The sequence below is a fragment of the Rattus norvegicus genome, chromosome 4 (genome assembly GCF_021556685.1).
Source record: "Rattus norvegicus strain SHRSP/BbbUtx chromosome 4, alternate assembly SHRSP_T2T, whole genome shotgun sequence".
NCBI classification, from domain to species: Eukaryota; Metazoa; Chordata; class Mammalia; order Rodentia; family Muridae; genus Rattus; species Rattus norvegicus.
In genome coordinates, this window is record NC_141537.1 from 14,651,647 (window position 1) to 14,663,726 (window position 12,080).

The window sequence follows — 12,080 nt, forward strand, 5'->3', positions numbered from 1 at the left end:
ATAGAAAACACTGCACACTGAAACAGGCCTTATGTTATAGGAGTCAATGCCCACTGGAGCAGTCCCTATGGCACAGGAATTAGGAACCTCTTTGGGGATTAGAAAACATACACAGAGAAAGTTTAAACTCCATAAGAATGGAAAGACTGTTTTTAATCACAGAAAGGAGGAGTCTTAAATATTGTAATATATGTTACTAGTTGATAAAAGGCAGGTGCCACCATGGACAGAAGTGTCTTAGATTACAGTCCAGTGTGTGTGTGTGTGTGTGTGTGTGTGTGTGTCTGTTTGTGTATGTCTGTCTGTGTGTGTGTCTGTGTGTGTGTGTCTGTTTGTATATGTCTGTTTGTGTGTGAGTTTGTGTGTGTGTGTCTGTTTGTGTATGTCTGTGTGTGGGTGTCTGTGTGTGTGTGTGTGTGTGTCTAGCCCTAGAGCATGAATTTTTTTTTTGAGGCAGAAAGGGATGCCAAGTGGAGAAAACAACCTGGTCCAACCTTTGGAAGAAGAAGGCCAAACTCACGTCCCAAGGCCTAGCGAATTGGCTTGCTGCAAGAGTATCCATGCTGCACAGGGTCAGAATTTGAGAGTTAAGTGTCAAGGGGTTACATGTTACTCTTCAGTGGACAGCAAGTTAGTGAAGAATTAGGAGCTGAGTGTCAAAGTCACGCTGAAGTTTACTTCAAATACGTGCCCAATAAGTTCACTCCAGGAAGTTATGGAACAATGCAGGTGTGGACAGAAACGAAGGAGAGCAAAGAATGGGTGAAAACTCCATTTACTCTAAAGATGTAGACAAGTGTGCTCAGAACAGCAGAAACCAGATGAGCCATTTAAAGTCCAAATTAAGTGTTCTGCAAGTTTTATTATCGAAGAGGATTTTTGAATTTTAATTTGAACTAAATAAAACCTGCTGTCTTCAGTACAGAGTAATTTGTAACACAAGTCATGTGAACAGACAGAAGTAATGTGAACATACCTTATTGCTGCATTGTGACTTGGTGACAAGATTCTGAGCCTGGCTGACCATTTGGAGCAAACGGGAAATTCTATAGGCCAGGACAGTTTCTAGAGCACAACAAAAGTTGCAGAAAATATGGAGAATTGCACATGGGTCAGTGGCGTTACAGAATCATTAAAATTTCACCACATGAATGGGAACCAGTAATGGCCACAAAGAAGCAGAACTGAGTTTGCAAAGCTGAGCCATACGGGTCAGTGACGTCACTGCAGGAGACAGACGAGGAAGGACGGAAGGACGGAGCACCTCGTCAGGTGTCAGGACTCAAAGTGCCTTATGCAAAGAAGGCTACACCCAAAACCTAGGGAGACTCAGACCAAAGCATCTGAGGTTGTATTTAATGATAAGATAGTACTAAGTCATAAATATAAAATTAAATATGGCTCTATCTGAATCGCCCCAAAGACAAAGGCTGGTTTAAGTGCCATGTGTACAAATGATTTGTCACAGTTGCTCCATACTGGAAAGACATCTTGTTTACTCCAGTTTCAGGTTCTTCTGAAATCCTCTTCGAGACAGTCACTTTTTCTGCTTGTTTTACCTTCCTTCCAGTGATCTGCCTGGCTCTTACTGCTCTGAGCATGGTCCTCTGTTTTTTATTAGATTCTGTAGTGCAACAGAACCAGTTCCCGGCCTGCTGGGCCCCCAGGAAGGGCGCTGTGCCTGCCACAGTGCACAGCCTTGGACTTGTTCTTTCCTCTTGGTTGTTTACTGGCTGCTCGAACTGAGAGGCGTGGCCACTGCCTCTGAATAAGAACTATACAGAAGCCCAACAGCCCTGCAGTATATTCTGAGCTGTTACCACTCTTAAAGACAGTTGAAGACTCCCCAGGAAAGGGAGGCGAAGTGTTGGAACTGGTCATCTGGATGTTCATAAGCCCAAAAGTGAGGTGGTGTGTTTCAGAGCAGCTTCCTCTACAAATTCTGCATCCACATTGTCATGTCCTTCAAAGCCATGTAGTGCTGGGGAGGGGAGGGGGAGAGAGAGAGAGAGAGAGAGAGAGAGAGAGAGAGAGAGAGAGAGAGAGAGAGAGAGAATGTTACTATGGAGTCAGGGCTATTTATAACGTTCCCACAGCTTGCTGGGAACATCATTTTACATTTTAGTGAAATGTGTTATTCTGAGAATACGTTGCTAAATGTCATTAAACTTTGGTTTAAATACCCTGAGCCCCTTTCAGTGTTCAATGGTAAGTGCTCCATTGGTAATTAGGTAGCACAGCACTCTCTCGCTAATGGAAATCGACTTTACTAAGGACGTACTTGTAAGGGTTATTTAAGGAAGAAAATAATACAAAAATGTGACTAGGGAATGACTGGGGTGTCAAAGCAAACTCCTGGGAACAGAGGAATGGGTTACCTTGGTTGGAGGACTCCAGGTGCATCAGAATTTCAATGAAGTAGTTCAGAGGAAGAAATTCTACTGGAAATGATGACTTGTCAATCATAGAGCTCTGAGGCTAAAAGGGAAAACACTGCCTACATATGAGTTGCTTCTCCAAGATATGCCCAGCTTTAAAGAAAATGATAAAAATCATCGCTGTGTCTACCTGGGCACACTGAGATGGGAGGTGGGGTCTGGAGAATGCTTACTATCTGGGTCTACATAGACTCACCTCTTTCTTGTAGTTCTTCAGAAGCTGGGCCACGTGGTTCCGTGAAATGATGTTGGAACTCATGGGATGGTCCCAAAGCCGACAGACCTTCTGGCCAATAAGCTGAGTGAGGTTGAAAACCACACAGAGGGCAGTATAGGTCACAGGGCACTGGCAGACCACATACCTACTCTTCACTTCAAACTTATTCCCTAATGGGAATATTCTAAAAGGCAGAATATTTATGATTCCTGACTGCTGGAGAGAGGCCACACTCGTGAAATATGCCTCTGAAGTTTTCATAAACACTCCCTCAACTGCTACTTGAGGAAAACAACTTTTACAGCAAGGCTGCCAAATCCCTTTCTTCCGAGAAAGATGTTGAATCTGAGATCCTTCAAAGCTGGAGAGGAGCATATCAGACCCACGCAACACTGATTGGAGGCTAAAGATGGTATTTATGGGATTTCTCTTCTGCTTGGCCTAAAAATTTTAAGTAACCTAACAATATGGAACAAAAGAAAAGTCAAATTTGGAAGCCAAACTAGATGTCAGCTCTGTTCCTCGGGGAGACAGAGCCTGGGAACCGTGGGTGCTTTGTTCTCAGGAAGCCTGCGACTGAAACACCGTGAGGCAAGACCACCAGGTCCAAAGGGGACATCCTTTTGGGGAGGATGGCCAGGGCCAAAGGTCCTGGTGCTCACAGTATATAAACAGCACACAGGGCTGGCCAGGCTCTTGGGTCAGGAAGTTTGCAAAGTCAGAGGTTTGAAAGACCTTGCTGTGGAATTTGATGTTTTCATGATGTTTCTGACTCCAAGAGCTAATATCCCCACAAAAGAGCAAGGAGTGGCTTCATAACTGTTTCTCTCCTGATTTTTGTTCTTCTTTTAACCTGGAAATGTTTTCCTATGCTCAGCTATGCAATAGGAGGAGGAAATGCAGTTCTAGAACCTTCTGACCTCACCTGTATTGAAATCCCTTATCAGTTTAAATGTCAGAGGCACATGTTTCCCTTCTGCCTCCTACCCAGACTCTGACGTAAATATAGTGTGGTCTCCTAGGGAATGAAATGGATGAACTCTGTGCATACACTGTGTCAGCATACGCTGTGTCAGCATACGCTGTGTCAGCGCAACACCAGAGAAGCACACGGGGTCGGCCCTGTGAGGAACAGAAGGGTAGGGCTGGATGGAAAGTGAACAGACTTCAGCCAAAGCAGGAAAAACTGTCTTCTTACATGCAACAAATGAAAGAAGGCGGACTAAAGCTTAAGAGGAAATGAATTTCAGGATTACCGGAGGAAGCCGGACAATGATGCTAAATTTCAGTTTTTCATTTTTCTCTGAATTATCCAGATCTACAAAAAAAAAAAAAAAAAAGTTGGAGATTAACAGATAAGACGAACCTATCCACTTAAATACCGAAGCAAGTTTCAAATCCTGAGTGTTTCCTTCTGAGACATTCCGACCCAGCATCCACAGGCTAGCGATGCTTTGAAAGTGACTCGGAATCAAGGGGCCTTTTGTTGGGTAGCAGACTGCCAGTGACAAAGCAATGTTATCTACCAACGTAAAGGATAAAGTCCTCTGAAGAGGGACTACTGCTGTGTTGGGTAACATTGACAGAAGCCACGCACGAATGGCTTACACGAGAAAGATTACTAGGCAGGCCTTAACTAACAGTCAGGCTCGCACACACACCGTTATCTGCCATTCGTTTTTCTTGCATTTCAGTCAAACTTTGAGATGACAGAATTAATTGGCTGGAAAGTAGGTCATTCGAATAGTTGCTTGAAAAACAAATTCACAGACACAGACTCCCAGCCTCTTTCTAACCTCATGCACAGAAAACAAATCTAACACCGGTGTCTGGACTCAGAAGTTCTTTATGGCCCCCTGGATGGCTAAAGTACTTTCAACTGGCCTTGAGGGGATGGCTCCAGGAATGGGCTGTACTAAGAATTTGTAGGGCCCAGTGCAGGGTAAAATAAAGTGATATGTGTTCAAACAATAAGAGCTTCAATATATACCACACAGAGCGTTAGGCTGAGCATCGGACCTTTCTGGAGGTAGATGGGTCTGTGTGTCACATACCCAGAAGTCAGCCCTGAGGGTGGCCAGGATGACACTCACCCCCTACTTAACTCGGGTCTGCTTACCTTTCATAAGCCTCGTGACCACAGTCTCGGTGAGCAGCAGCACGCCGTTATCAATGTAGTGCAGAAGGTTGTACAAAGGGAGACAGTGGACCCCAAGGATTGTGTGCAGAGAGTGGAAACCTAGGGTGAGTGGAGCAGAAGCAGGCATGATTAGCTGGCATCTCCGGGTTGCAAAGAAGATGGTTTGATTCTATCATTAAAGCACTGAGCTTGCTTGGGGCCTGGGTCAGCTGATCCTTTTATAACAAGCAGTTCCTGGTCAGGATTATCTTGCTGTCCTTGATAACAGATCTTTAAACTCCATATGCCCAAGCTAAAAGGTTGTTGGGGTGGGGACCATCTTTCTGAAAAGTAAAAGGAAGCTGAAGCCAGAGGACAAGTTGTATCCCCATCTCTGGCCCTCTCATAAAGACTTTTGGGGTCTACTTGGACTAAATTGTAGAAAAGAAATATAGATGGCATGACCCGATCGGGAGCCTGTAAAAATTCAGTAGAAATTCTCTCTCTCTCTCTCTCTCTCTCTCTCTCTCTCTCTCTCTCTCTCTCTCCCTCATTTCATGACTAGGGCTACAAACCACACTATGCACACTATTAGTGACAAGGAACAAAAACAAGACACATGGAAGGAGAGACCAGACCAGGTGAGATGTGTCATCTTCAGAGCGTCGGCCCCCTGAGCATCTTTGGGAAGATCTACACTCAATGTGCCGAAACACCAGAGGCAGGAGAGCAGACCAGACTAGGATCCTGCTTAACTAACCAGCTCTAAGTAACTGGCCTTTCTGAACTTCCTTCCTTAACCTCACAAAGCGGAATGCTGATACCTTTCCTCCTGGGCTATTTCGAGGAGTAGAGCAGTTACATGGAGCCCAGCATGTGGTACAGCGTGACTAACACTGGGCACACACTAAGTGAGCACCGGCTCACCTGCTCCGCTCCCAACGCTATCGGATGCGACTACCAGATTCCCATAGATTCCAACAGGAGAACCGAGATTTGTAGGAGGTAGAAACTTCCCTGTTTCCTATAATTAGGAAGCAAGAGGATAAAGGAGCCTGAACGCAGTCTGTGGGATCGTAGCCTTAGTTCCCAGCCAGAGAATCATGCTCTCAACATCTAATAGCTGTGTTACTGTAGCAACATGAACAGACACCTGAGATGAAAGTGTGGGTGTGTTCAGAAACATGAAGTGATCATGTGAGTTGAAACCTGATGATTGACAGGTCAGTTTGGACAACATTTACTTAACACATTCTTGTACACGAGGCAGGGGTGGGTAGTAGGACAGTGGACAAAATGCTGACCATTTCCATGCCTGTTCTCCTTTGCCATGTGGTAGACAGAGGTGGCAATTGGGTCATCACAAAAATAAACACCCATTTGCATGTGAGCAGTTATGCTCTATGTGAACATATAGCATGGACCTGATGCTGAATGCTACTAAGGAATTTATCCAGTACTGAAAGGTTTTGTGCATGATAAAAGAAGAATACATTTTACTTGGAATATCACCATAACAACAGACAAAGAATGGATTAGACATGGTCTGGACATGTGGGAGAGGGACTGGGGGCACCGAGGGAGGAAGAAGAGAGAGGGACATGTTCTAGTTAGAGTTTGTATTCCTTTGACAAAACACTACAGCCAAAGCGATGTGGGGAGGAACGTGTTTATTCTCCTAACAGTTCCATGTCACTGTTTATCATCAAAGGTCGCAGGGACAGAAATTCAAGCAGGGCAGGAACCTGGAGGTAGGAGCTGATGCAGAGGCCATGGAGGGTGCTGCTTACTGGCTTGCTCCCCGTTGCTTGCTCAGCCTGCACCACTCACAGTGGGCTGGACCCCTCCACGCATGTATCGCTAATTTAATAAAAAGTGTCCTACAAGCTTGCCCATGCCCTTGAGGTTCCCTCCTCTCAGATGACTCTAGCTTATGTCAAGTTGACATAAAACTACCCAGGACAGGAGGAATCTTGTGGTAATATGTGCATGCTTAACAACTGACTGGATACAGGGATGACAGAGAACCGCAGCCTGCTCTCAGGGTTGTACATGACCAAACTAATGATGCTCAGTGAACTGGGGTTTAGGTTCTGAGAGGTCACGGCATTTTCTCCCTGAACATATGAGTCATGAGCTGTGGGTCGCTCATAATTCCTGGCAACATCAGGGATCACATGATGTGCAGATGTTGTCCTCAAGCTGATGTGAATGGCTAAATACAGATTGAGTTCACTGGAATCCCCAATTCAAAACCAATTACAGAATTACTACCTAATCCACACCAGTGTTTCACATGGACTTAGAAATGCTTTCCCAGATTAGTAAAGTCAAAACTTATTCCTGAAAAAAACATTTATACTAGATCATGAGTCCTATTCCTGGATTTAAAATTCCTTCTCCAATGCTGTGTACACGCTGCACGTCCCAACAGTCCTTCATGTGCTTCACTAGCACAGTACCAAGGGCAGCAGCTTAGTCACAGACTTGTCTCTGTGTGTCAGCTCTGAGCAGAGCAGGTGGCTATAACTAGCCATCATTTTAATCCCACTAATCAGCATCCTCCATGGCTGCTGGCCTTACTGCAGCCAGAGAGAGAGAGAGATGGTGACAAACACGAAAACAAACAGCCAACCAAGACTTTGACTGCCACTTCCTCACTCCCTTTTATTTAAATGTTTGACTTGTAAAACTCAATTTTCACTAGTCCTATAGACCTGAAAAGCAAGCACCCTCATACCCTTGCATATAGGAACCCCTTGTACACACACACACACACACACACACACACACACACACACACACACACACACACCAGTGCCACCTCCTTACCCTCTCTTCCCTTGTCACATGAACAATATAAGCATTTAGTAGAAAAGGAAGAGCTAAGTATGTACAGAAACACACACCTGTAATCCCACCAATTGGAGAATCAGATGTTTAAGGCCAGTGTCAGCTACAAAAGTTTGAAGCCATCCTGAGCTGCCTAAGCCTACAATAGGGGAGGGAGAGGGGGCGGAGGCTTGGGGTTGAAGGTAACAGTTAAAAAGTAGTTAGAAAATAAGGGAGAGAAAATGGTATAAACCAGAAACCTGATGAGAGGGTAAAACAAAGACCATAAAAATAATAAAAACAAGTCAATAGTAAGACAACATCCAATCTCACTAAACATGCCTGCACAGAGCTTTTATTCCCTGAAAAAAACATATGGCTAGTTCCAGAGTTACAAGAAAAAACAGAGTCAACTTCACTAATCAGCAAAATGCAAATCAGAACTACGTGAAATATTGTTACCTTCTGCCTCTCAGGGTGCAAAAGCAGAGGTAAGTGCTGCAGAGAATGTGGAGAAATGGAAGGCCTTGTGCGCTGTTGATGGGCCAGTGAAATGGCACCACCACTGAGAGAGACAGCATGAGCCACCTCACAGAATCCAAAATGGGATCGGCAAATGATCCCATAAACTTTCTGAGCAACCAAAAGAATTAAAGTCGAGATATTTAAAGGGATTTGTATACCAATGCTCATTGAACTATAATCACAATAGCTAAGATATATAAACACCCACTGATAAACAGGTAAATAATGTCACTCAGCTTTAAAAAGATATCTTGTCATACAGGACAAATGAGTGGACCCAGAGGACATTATGGTGGTTAAAATTAGCCAGTAGTGATCTTGTGCTCAGGGTTAGCGTACTGGTCTTGTAAATTAAGCCAATCACGGAAGAGATAAATTTATCTATTTATAGGTTCTATTTATAGGAATGGTCCAAAATGGTCAGACTCATAGAAACAACAGAAATGTGGTGGCCAAGGACCAAGAAGACAGGAAAGGGCAGCTGTTGTAGGTGGATTATAAGAAGAGGTCATTCGGAAGATGAGAGTGTGCTTATAGTTAATACTGTGTTGACATAAAAGTGTTAAAAGGGTTGGTTTCATGCTATATATTCTTCCTATAACAATTAAAAAAAAACCGTAGTGCCAAGTCTGGTTTGGCCATGCAAGGGACAGCATGACATGGTTCCTGCTCCTGGAACAGAGCCAGCAGGGTGTGGACCTCAGTGAGTGTTGATGGTTGCTGTGGGCATTAGGCTTGTTTGTATAATAATGTGCATATTTTCATGTTCCTCCTTTGGGGAATGTCCTTCCTGTTAAGATTAATGACTCCATGATAATCAGAGACAGCATGAGTCTGGGAGGTGAGGGTGTGTCTATTGTCTTAGCAAAAATAGGAAACACTGAAACCTTCAGGATAGCCCTTAAGATTGTTGGGAAGAACTCTAAAAACATGAGGTCAAAAATATATAATTTCTCAACTCTGTGAAATATAAGGATGCAATATGAATTATATGAAGGGCCTCACATACCTACAAGAACAGAGGCAGCCAGCTTGTCAGGAAGATAGAAAAATACAAATGATTTCTGAAATCAAGGCCAGCCTGAGACAGAGAGAGTCTAGGCCCAGATGTGCTAAGAATGGTACCCTCAGGACAAGATCCCAACCAGCTAGCTTATTTTCTGTGCTTACAGAGCCAGGCAGATCTCTGAATTAATTTGCAGTATTAAAAAATAAAGTGTTTGCTGTCTTTTTCTAAGAATCAAGGGGCTGGGGTCATAAAATGCTGATTTGTGGGATAATCAAAAAAGAACCTGGGGCAATGACTGAATTGATATGTAAATTAAAAAAAACTGGACTTTTGATCCTCAAGAGATGAGTTACCTAGAGAGGTTTTAGAATTGCAAGAGAAAGTTATCTCAAGAGAGAGCAATTTGGAAAGCCGGCTCAAGCAGAACATAGGCCATCAGCCTATAACACATGATTTGACTTCAAGTCCTTTGGTTTTTGCCGCTCTCAAACATCCCTTCTCCCAGGAACCTCTCTCCAAGCCGAGGCTGGCCCTTTGCAGCACAGTAAACACAAGGCAGATGTTTACGGTCAACAGGAGTCTATGCATTTCTTACAACAAATACTGACTTTCGCAGACATAGTCCTGTGCCACCCCCACTGCTGTTTGTGGCTGCTTTCACTTCTTGTACATTACCTAGCATGAAATAGTTACTCCACACACTCATGGACTTATCTAACAAGTGACCACTTACATGAATAACTGTACACACGTGGTAAGGGCACTGTGAAGCCCTATTAGGCCTTTTTCTCAAAATCCTGAAGAAAACTTTCCGCTTCTAAGCACTTAAGGGACAGCCTAGTACTTGACCCGAGCCCGCTTCCCCTTCAAGTCTCTCCAGACAATAAAGTATAAAACTACCAGAGAAACTTCCCAGGAGCAACACCATTGGTGCACTTCAGCTAAAGGTACACAGGAGAACTGGCTGGAACCACTTCCTAGAGGAGTTTAGTAGTCAGGGGAGGCCTGGCCAAGAGACATCAACCTCAAGGCTTATCCTCCACCAGAACCAGCTGCTGACACAGGTGCCATCTTGAAGCTCAGTGCTACTGTCCAGAGACCGTGTGAAAGACAAATTAGTTACGGCAAATGACAAGAGACCCTAGACTCACCAGGAGGCAGAGGGAAACACAAACTGCTAGCGGCATCCAAAATCCTGGTCATGAGATGAAAGACTTCGAAATCTGCGGGGCTGCCGTGCTCATTACTGAATGGAAAAACAACCAAGTCAAATGTCAGTCAAGCACCTGAGCAGTGGCTCTGAGTACCACGTGCAGAGCTCCCTGAGAAATTCTGTGCCCTGGGGAAGGACTCAAATGAGAGGCCGGCCAACAGCTGAAAGCATAGAATCCCATACTCAGTCGTCTTATAAGTTATAAATTACAGTCACTGAAATTTCCTGTCCTTGAAAATAGTGGGCTCATGTGTCTCTCTCTCCCTCCTCCTCAACTATAACACCACAGAGGGCAGCTGAGGTAGCCTTGAAATCTTAGTCTCCTAGGGTAGACTGGGGCTGGTGAGAGCTGCTGTGAACTACTGTTTCCAAAGGGCTTTGGTAGAACAGGCGGTCATCAGAGTTACTAGCCCTCTGCACACCGGGATAAAGGAGACGGAAAAATACTTGCGTACAGGTGGAGAACCCAGGGGTGCACACTGTGTTTCCTCCAACTGGTTTCCAGCAAGCACCAAACGAGATCCAGCTAGAGGGAAAGAAGATCTGTGAGGGACAGCTCCCTCCCTTCCCCTTAAGGCCCTCCTGGCTGTCCCCTGTAGCTCCATGACAGTTGGCATTCAGGCTGTGACCAGGCCCACTATACAACCAGCATTTCTGAAAGTCGTTCTGAGGCACTGAAATCCAGAATGGAAAGACTGGAAACATGCCCCCTGCTATAACAGAGTGCCTTCTGTCTGCACTGACAAAGATCCACTGGGCGGCTCTCACATTGACAGACTCTCACCCATGAGTGAAGGTCAAATGCCAGGGCTTAGCTGCCAGGCTGCCACACTGCTAGGGCTGAGACCTGCAGGGGTGAGGAAAGGTGGCAGGGCAGCTGGGAGTCACATACGAGAGTTGTGGGGACAGATGGCATTGGGGCCACGTTCTGTGGAGCTGTGTCTCCCTAAGTTAGCTCCTCTCCAAATCTCCATGTCTTTCTCTGTTAGGTGGAGGGAAGTTCATTCACAGGGCTGCTGCAAAATGTCCCTTACTGGAACCAGCGCTCAGCAAACCAGCACTATACCTACCCAGACCTTTTAGGCCTTAGGCCTTTACTTAGAAACCTATTCTAATTTTACAGGTTTGTCAGCAGTAGGGAAGTCTCCACCAGGCTGTGCACCATGGACCTGTGCACCCACTTGCATGTAGGTTAAGGGCAAGGCAGAAGGAGCTCTACGCAGGAGCTCTACACTGTCCTTGGCGATGTGGGATTCTCTGGCTGAAAGCAAGCTACATGTGGACAATACCACTGAGCTCTACAGCGACTTCCTTGAACGTGTTTCCAGACAGACTGCCTAGCCACCCTCTTTAGAGAGGCATAAGAGGCATGATTGGTTATAACTGGGCAAGTTTGGAAAGTCAGGGGCACAACACAGGTGTTGTCTCTGGGCCTCTTAGCTCTAGGAGACAGCACAAAGTCGTGTAAAAGCCTGCATGCTATTAGGTAGAGTGAGAAAGAAAGCTGGAATGGAAAGTTTTCACACTTTAGAAGGTGAAACTTAAAGTCCGTTGCTGTAAAATTATAAAAAATGCTTGTTTTATCCCACACTAGATCCGGCACCACAGTGCCCCATGACATCTGTGGGACATCTTCATCTCAGTCAGCAAAGCCTCTCACCCACTTGCTCCATCCCATATCACACTGCTGATGGCTACTCTCTGAGCCTGACAACAATCTCTCTGCC

At 45.0% G+C, this 12,080-nt stretch overlaps 1 protein-coding gene across 4 annotated transcripts in view; it reads right to left on the reverse strand.

The window, feature by feature from the left end:
* Positions 1–829: 829 nt before the first annotated feature.
* Gsap (gamma-secretase activating protein) overlaps positions 830–12,080 on the reverse strand; it is a 94,338-nt gene continuing 83,087 nt past the window's right edge. For 2 of the 4 annotated variants that reach the window (XR_015685521.1, XR_015685520.1), the window contains 7 exons: positions 10,809–10,879; positions 10,292–10,386; positions 4,775–4,894; positions 3,912–3,973; positions 2,635–2,736; positions 2,379–2,531; positions 843–1,981 (listed from right to left, as the gene is read on the reverse strand). Coding sequence is in view for 2 of the 4 variants with exons in the window: in NM_001395028.2 (NP_001381957.1) it covers positions 1,890–1,981; positions 2,379–2,478; positions 2,635–2,736; positions 3,912–3,973; positions 4,775–4,894; positions 10,292–10,386; positions 10,809–10,879 (642 nt within the window). In the remaining 2 variants the exon portion in view is untranslated. 4 annotated transcript variants of the gene reach the window in all.